The sequence below is a fragment of the Nothobranchius furzeri genome, chromosome 15 (genome assembly GCF_043380555.1).
Source record: "Nothobranchius furzeri strain GRZ-AD chromosome 15, NfurGRZ-RIMD1, whole genome shotgun sequence".
Taxonomy (NCBI): Eukaryota; Metazoa; Chordata; class Actinopteri; order Cyprinodontiformes; family Nothobranchiidae; genus Nothobranchius; species Nothobranchius furzeri.
Window position 1 is genome coordinate 43,210,981 of NC_091755.1, and position 8,343 is coordinate 43,219,323.

The window sequence follows — 8,343 nt, forward strand, 5'->3', positions numbered from 1 at the left end:
GGAGTGCAAACATTTCATCACAAAGTGGAAAACACAGAAATCTGTGTGAGGTTTTGCAGTTATAATTGGAGTGCCATGGCAAGATTTATTAGCCAGGCTATGTAACAAAGATTTGCATTCTGGGAACAATATTGTGCTGAAAGCTAAAAGAAAACTTTGTCCCATCTCCACCACACCCCAGGAACTCATGAAGGCAATTTAGGACAATATCCTTTAAAGAACATCAACGAAATGAAAACTAGCCCTGTTTAGCAATTGCATCAGCACAATAGACAGAGGCTGTCTTTTATGTCTGCCTGGGGAAGTGCATTTTTAAAGCATTTGAGATGAAAACGAATTGATGGATTTCCCACGACCCTTTATGATGAAATATTCACATCATCATTCTTGACACCAAATGAGAAAATGAATTCCTGCCAGCGTGGCCATTATACTGTTTGTCTGAAGGCAGCAGCATTTAAAGAACTGCTGTTTAAGCTCAAAATAAAAAATGACACATTAAAAACAATTTCCAAAATAATCTATAATTTTTTTTTTTAGTTGGGAAAAAGTGAGGTGAACGGAGAAATTAAGAAAAATTAATAAATGGTAAGCAATAAAAAAGGCTGGGGAGACTTTAGAAAGAGGAAGGAGAAATAAGTGTTTAAAAGATGAAAAAATGTATAAAGGAAATAAAGAAATTATTGCTTTCCAAGCAAAAGTAAAGAAGCCTTTAAAAAGGCTGTTTGTTTAATGTACTGTATTTTCTGGACTATAAGTCGTACTGTTTTCATACTGGTCCTACAACTTATACTCCGAAGCGACTTATATACCAAATTATGTATACTGTGCTGCTGCGGACTGGCTCCGGACCAGGAATAAGCTCCTCTGCCCCGCCATCACCTGCTGGAGCCTCTGGCGAGCTGCTGCAGGCCGGGCAGCTCCGACCCAGGAATGAGCTCCCCTGTCCCGCTGGGAGGGTTTGAATCACCGCCATCCTCTGTTGGAGACCATGGTGCGCTGCTGCGCCCTGATTGTTTATTCTGTTATTGTTACCGGTACTTGTCTTGCAATGTGAAATGCTTGGTCTCACATTTTGTAAGAAAATAATAAAAGTTTCCCCCAAAATGCGACTTATATATGTTTTTTTTCTTCTTCATTATACATTTTATACACCGGGCGACGGTGGCACAGGAGTTAAGAGCTCTCCCCGTAATCGGAAGGTTGCAGGTTCGAGCCCCACTCAGTCTGTCGCTGTCCTTATGTCCTTGGGCAAGACACTTAACTCACGTTGCCTGCTGGTGGTCAGAGGGACTGGTGGCGCCAGTGCTCTGCAGCCTCGCCTCTGTCAGTGTGCCCCAGGGCAGCTGTGGCTACATCGTAGCTCATCGCCACCAGGGTGTGAATGTGTGAATGACTGGTTGTGTTGTAAAGCACCTTGGGGGGTTCCAGGACTCTAGGAGGCGCTATATCAAATACAGGCCATTTACCATTTTTACCATTTACTATTTTATGGCTGGTGCGACTTATACTCCGGAAATACGGTATGTTCGATTCTCAATAGAATTGAAACAAAGACTGAAAATGGGTGGATATCTGTTGGTGGGTGGCCAGTGTGTGACTAACAAAAGGAAAAGGTTGGTCTTAAATACTTGGATATTTCTTTTGTACCATTAAATTTATTTTCTCTGTAAAACAAATTCATTAGTTGGAGGGTGATAACCCACAAAAGGTTTGATTGGTCAACGGGGGCAGCGTGATCATGCTGCACGCACATGCACGGATCATTTTCTTTCTGATCCTCTGGAAGGAAGGACGGTCCTGTCATTTCAGATGCATCTCTAATCTGCAGGTAAAGTCGGCAACAAAGTTGTAGTCAAAGTAGCTGAGGGGGGTCAGAAATGTTGCCAGATTTGTCGCTAGGCGCCGTTTTGAAAAAAAAAAGTCATGAAGAGGGTCTGAAAAGTTGTTAGAAATGGCGACAGTCACTAAGTTGGTAACACTGGGAAAGAGTGCTGCTCTGGATGAACCAGGAGGCCGGAGGCTTTAGCATTGGAGCTGGGGGGAGAGGTCAGGTGAATGGCCATAACATACTCCTTCCAGGAATCCAAAATATACCCCACCGGGTGAGTTCCCTTCAGACAAGCTGGAGCCCCCTGCTCTGTTTTCATTGGTGAAAAAATCTTGTCACTCACATTGAATGACCAGTTGACCAAATCCATGATTTAATAAAAATTTATTTTCAGGATGATTGCAGATGTTGCACAGTGGGAAATTGTATTTCAGTAGTTGCATGATTTCTGTTCATATTTGCATGATTTGTTTTGTTTGGTTGCAATTTTGAGTTTTTCTCTTGTGAGGCTTCCCATTGATGCTAGGTTGAGCTGGCTGCAGCACGCTGGGGAGGGGTGCAGAACTATCAGCTGCCCCATGCAGGTAGTGTTGAAGGTAGTGTTGAAGGTAGTGTTGAAGGTAGTGTTGAAGGTATTGTTGAAGGTAGTGTTGAAGGTAGTGTTGAAGGTAGTGTTGAAGGTATTGTTGAAGGTAGTGTTGAAGGTAGTGTTGAAGGTAGTGTTGAAGGTATTGTTGAAGGTAGTGTTGAAGGTAGTGTTGAAGGTAGTGTTGAAGGTACTGTTGAAGGTAGTGTTGAAGGTAGTGTTGAAGGTACTGTTGAAGGTAGTGTTGAAGGTAGTGTTGAAGGTAGTGTTGAAGGTAGTGTTGAAGGTAGTGTTGAAGGTAGTGTTGAAGGTATTGTTGAAGGTAGTGTTGAAGGTATTGTTGAAGGTATTGTTGAAGGTATTGTTGAAGGTAGTGTTGAAGGTAGTGTTGAAGGTATTGTTGAAGGTAGTGTTGAAGGTAGTGTTGAAGGTAGTGTTGAAGGTAGTGTTGAAGGTATTGTTGAAGGTATTGTTGAAGGTAGTGTTGAAGGTACTGTTGAAGGTAGTGTTGAAGGTAGTGTTGAAGGTAGTGTTGAAGGTAGTGTTGAAGGTATTGTTGAAGGTATTGTTGAAGGTATTGTTGAAGGTAGTGTTGAAGGTAGTGTTGAAGGTAGTGTTGAAGGTAGTGTTGAAGGTAGTGTTGAAGGTATTGTTGAAGGTATTGTTGAAGGTATTGTTGAAGGTAGTGTTGAAGGTATTGTTGAAGGTATTGTTGAAGGTAGTGTTGAAGGTATTGTTGAAGGTAGTGTTGAAGGTAGTGTTGAAGGTAGTGTTGAAGGTATTGTTGAAGGTAGTGTTGAAGGTAGTGTTGAAGGTAGTGTTGAAGGTAGTGTTGAAGGTAGTGTTGAAGGTATTGTTGAAGGTAGTGTTGAAGGTAGTGTTGAAGGTATTGTTGAAGGTATTGTTGAAGGTATTGTTGAAGGTAGTGTTGAAGGTAGTGTTGAAGGTAGTGTTGAAGGTAGTGTTGAAGGTAGTGTTGAAGGTAGTGTTGAAGGTAGTGTTGAAGGTAGTGTTGAAGGTAGTGTTGAAGGTAGTGTTGAAGGTAGTGTTGAAGGTAGTGTTGAAGGTAGTGTTGAAGGTAGTGTTGAAGGTAGTGTTGGAACCAGTGGAAACAAAGTAAAAACATACAGAAGGGACTCTGATTTCTCCCACCAAGGGAGGGTGAGATGAACACCAGGAGCAGATACTCTTTAATGCTCTGATAAATCCTTTATGGGGATTTTGATTTGTCTCCTAATTTTGTTTTATTTTATTTGGGGCCCAATTAAGGTGCACTTGTGCACTACAGGAAGCTGGCTTTCGGTAGGCAGGTTGTAAGTTTTATTTATTTTTTTTCAATACAATTTGAATTCACACTATCATTGAGGTGTTCCTGCATAGCAGTGGTGTGACCAAATATGGTTAATTGAGGGTGTTTCTGTATGTAAATAACCATGAACGGACATGAGCACCTGGGTACGCACAGGTGGGATTTATCATCAGACAATTGCAGAGGGACGTGCGTACAGGTGAGCAGCTCATGTTTCATTAATCAAGATTTTGAAGGTTTGAACATTCTAAACTTCATTCCTATGAAAGAATATAGGATTTTTTCAATGAACGTTTGATTAATGAGGGTCAAGGAGGCTAAACTAACAACAGCCTTCCCCGTCGTGAGCCAAGATGGGTGAGCCCATGAGATCTGTCAGGCTTTTCTTATCCAGAAGCTAATGCAGGATATAGGTGTAGGTGACTATTTTTATGTTTAGCCTGAATGAAAAACCCAGAGTGACAGATTATAATGAGATCATTAAAAATGATTTTTCAGTGTTCCACACCTTTAAGCAAAGAAAAGTGTTTCTCTGTGAACTTGATCTTTAAGTAACAAAACTCCAAATGAACATTTAAAGCAAGTTTTTAAATATTTTTGATCACTTGAAGAAGTATTACACACACACAGTTAGAATTACACCTGGCAGGAAGAGCAGCCGTTGAGACTGTACCTCTGCCCTTTAAAAGATGCCCTTTTCAAACAAAATTTCCCGTTTTGTCCCGATGCGAGAACACACTAAAAGTCATCACTGACATGTGCCTTGCCAACTGCCTGTGACACATGCACACCCACAGATGGAGTGCTGAAGCACAGCTCCTGTTGCTGCAGGGGGAGTATTTCATGATCACATTTAATCACGAACACATCTCTATCATTTACAGAACCTGACACCAGATCTGTTACAGCCTGTAAAGCAGAACATTTCCTGACTATCCAATGTAAAGATATTTCTATGATTATTGTAGATATTATTCAGGGGGAGGGTAGGCAACGATGTTGTTGCACCACAAGATGTCCCAGGAGAGGGGAGGAGTCCAAGGGCACACCTGACAAATACACAAACACACTCACACACTTTCACCCTCATGCTCATACATACAGATACTACCTAAAGACTTACAACAATGTATGTCATAAAACCACTCACTCTCCCCATATACACCCGGCTCACTCCCGTAGTACCGTATTTTTTTTACCCTTACTTGAGTAATAAACCCTATATCAGGAAAATATCGTCCTCGGTTTGTGTCCTTCCAGTGAGCTTTGCAGATGTGGGAAAATGTCATCAGGCAGTAATCGTTGTTAAATTCATAATTATTCTCGGAGAGAGACCAACTCTTATCTGCCCCTGGGAGCCCCGTAATGCATATCGTCATTTCAACATGGCGGTGTCCGCGACACGGTTTATATGCAGGTAGCGGCGCTGCGGCTGCTTTATATAGCGACTCGTTGCGTTCTCCCTCAACCCAAATCCTCGGATCACGCATTTTGGCTAAAATGCTAACGTTAACTTGCCTTGCGTTGACTGTAGAGTTGTGGGTGATGGTCACGCAGATGTGTCATGAGATTTGAAGCGTTGCTGCCTTACACAGACACTTTTTCTGCACGTGCTGCAAACAGGATAGCCGTCTTCTATCAGCTGTCCCTCGGCATTCTTCAGATATCCAAAAGATGCCCGTACTTCCCACTTTGTCTTCTTTGAGGGATAATAAATGTCCTGAGCGCTGCCGTCTCCTCCTTTGGCCATTATTTCAGCTTTAGCTTCAAGAAAGTTTTGGTCGTTGTCACGATGTGGCAGGAGGAGGTAGGACCCAAAATGCATGAACCCAGAACGACTCGAGGCAGGAGAGGTTGTAAGAAAAAAATCCTTTTATTAGGGAGGGTAAGCAAAATCCAAAAGGCACGAAGAACCTGAGAAACTAGAGGGGGACAAAAACAACGCTGACAATGTCAATGGACCGACAACACAGAGAGACATGGGCAGGGTATATACAGTATACAGCCGCCGGGTGATAGGAGACGAGGGGCAGGTGTGTGGGAATTGGGCACAGGTGAAAAATATGAACTTAAGAGAAGCAGAAATAAGCAGGGGAGAAAACCAAATCTAATCCTGAAACCAAAGCTACTGAAATCGTCATCGTCGTCGTCTTTCTCCGCTTATCCGGGTCACGGGGGCAGCATCCCAACTACGGAGCTCCAGACCGTCCTCTCCCGGCCACCTTCACCAGCTCCTCCGGCAGGACCCCAAAGTGTTCCCGGACCAGATTGGAGATGTAACCTCTCCAACGTGTCCTGGGTCAACCCGGCGGCCTCCTGCCGGCAGGACATGGCCGAAACACCTCCCCAGGGAGGCGTGCAGGAGGCATCCTGACCAGATGCCCAAACCACCTCAACTGACTCCCTCCTGAATGTTTGTGTGTGTGTGTGTGTGTGTGTGTGTGTGTGTGTGTGTGTGTGTGTGTGTGTGTGTGTGTGTGTGTGTGTGTGTGTGTGTGTGTGTGTGTACACCACTATCTGTTTCTGTTCAACCAACTAAATTATCTGTATCTGTACTCGGAATGGGATAGGCATAACCCGGAAGTGGGCGTGGTTTAACCGGAAGTGGGTGTGGTTTTCATCAATATATTATTTTAAATCTGAAATTGATATGGAATGATCAGAAGTTGCTATGTGTATTGTTTATTTGAAAACCATAATGGATGCTGATCCCAAATGGAATGGAATGGAATTTTGTGCGAATTTTGCGGCATTCATTCCGCCTTGCTTGTTAGTAATATTGCCGCAAGAACCCCTTGCCTCGAACGGCTAAATGCGTGTCAGTCCCGCTAATCCCTATGGAGCCACTGTGGGAGGCCCCCCTTCAAAAGAGGGTGGTCGCATTAGTGACCTATAATGCATGCCTAGTGCCGGCCGAAAGTGATATAAACACAGATAAACATGGCCTCTACGAGTATCTTTCAACCACCTACAACATGGCAAACTGGACGGACGCTGAGACTATGGAGCTTTTGGCCGTGCGAGCGAATGAACAGATTTGTCGCCTTTTTACGGGGACAGTGAGAGAATCCAGCTCTTCGACAGAGTGGTGAAAACACCGGCTGGGGCGTCAAGCAGGACAAAAAGCAGGTAACATCTAAGCTAAAGGTCCTGAACAAGAAATTTCATCAGGTCAACAACCACAACAAGAGGAGCAGGCAGGCTCGACAGGACTGGCCAATTTTTGACCTGTGCCGGTAAAACAAAATGTAATTTTCCATGCTTGTTTGATCTTGATCACAAGATTGTCCGACAACGGAAGAGTGGCTCTTTTCTCTGCACTCGAAGAGTACAGACGCTTCCCTCTTTCGCTCCCTTATCTTTTTTTCCCAAGGCTCTTTGTCCTGTCTGCCCACAGAGCGCTTCTCTGCATTTCTTCCTAAAAACTATTTTTTACTAACCATGGATTTGATAAACTGGTCAATCAATGCGATCAAGAAGATTTTTTCAACAATGAGAACGGAGCAGGGGGCTCCCACATGTCCACAAGGGACACACCCGGTAGGATATATGTTGGATTCCTGGAAGGAGTGGAAGATCATATGCCTCTCCCAGCTGTCCATTGAGGACATCGAAGACATGTGGATATTCGGCCTGATGATCACTGGATTTCTCCTGATTGGAGTGGGAGGATATCTGGTTTTCTGGAAATTTGGGAAGACGGGAGCGATTGGAGGGTGACCCGCACCCACGGAAAGCACCGTCCGTGTGGAGACTTCTCAGACTGGGACGTTACTCGAGGTGAATCGTAAGCTGGACAATGTTCTAGCTGCGATACCAGTAGTAGTGCGCAAAATGGATGCAATCTCAGAGAGAGTCACCAGACGGTATGGACAGGTTTAAAAACCCAAAATTGGCTTCACTGAAGGACTGGAAGGATCAGTTTAAAGACTGAAGGCAGAGAGGAAAATAATCTCAGCCTGACCCAAACAAATTCTTGTTATCTGAATCTGACGCCCTGGTAGCCTTGAGAGGCTACAAACCCCCACGAAGGAATGCAGACAGATGCTGTGAAAACCCGACCTACCCCCCGCCTTCGTATTGGTGGACTTCAGCCTGGCGAGGTCATCTGCTGTAGGAGTCAATGTACTCTTTGCTTCTCCCAAGATCTCCCTCCCACCTGTGACTGCACAGTAGATGAGCGCCTCAGATGGCTGCTCTCACTGGGGGAAACAGGATCCCAGCCCCCCTTGCCTTCCTATTGGAGTCTCATGTTGTGAACTGCGATGTTTGTGCTTATATGTTTGAGGTGTTTTTTTGCATAGCAAAGCTACGCCCTGTCGGGAGTAACTCTGGAATGCCTTTTTTCCCCTCCCCCCAAATTATCCTCATGTAATCCCCTTTTCATCTAAATGAAATGAGCGCCGTTCATGGCTGCTCTCCTGGTCTGCCTGTATCTGTTTTGTCAACATGTGTGTGTGTGTGTGTGTGTAACCTTGGTCAGGCTGTGCTGCGGAGTCAAATTCCTATGCTTCGGGACGCTGGAGCACTGGCAATAAAGCTTTTATGATTCTGATTCTGATTCTTCAGTCAGAGGCTTCTTCAGTTTCGCTGCCAAACAACCGCTACTGGAGATCC

General features: G+C 44.3%; 1 protein-coding gene across 1 annotated transcript; it reads left to right on the forward strand.

Moving 5' to 3' along the window:
- Window positions 1-818: 818 nt before the first annotated feature.
- On the forward strand, window positions 819-3,723 carry LOC139063263 (uncharacterized). The gene is made up of 7 exons (XM_070544585.1): window positions 819-959; window positions 2,358-2,727; window positions 2,776-2,943; window positions 3,004-3,075; window positions 3,112-3,303; window positions 3,340-3,578; window positions 3,706-3,723. The coding sequence occupies exons 1-7, from the start codon at window positions 819-821 to the stop codon at window positions 3,721-3,723; spliced, it is 1,200 nt and encodes a 399-aa protein (XP_070400686.1).
- Window positions 3,724-8,343: the final 4,620 nt, after the last annotated feature.

Excerpts from the sequence above, each read along its gene's own strand:
- LOC139063263 (XM_070544585.1), top strand. The coding sequence starts at position 819 with ATGTATACTGTGCTGCTGCGGACTGGCTCCGGACCAGGAATAAGCTCC. Across the intron at positions 960-2,357 it reads TCCCCTGTCCCGCTGGGAGG|GTTGAGCTGGCTGCAGCACG; the intron begins GTTTGAATCACC and ends CATTGATGCTAG. Across the intron at positions 3,304-3,339 it reads TGTTGAAGGTAGTGTTGAAG|GTAGTGTTGAAGGTAGTGTT; the intron begins GTATTGTTGAAG and ends GTATTGTTGAAG.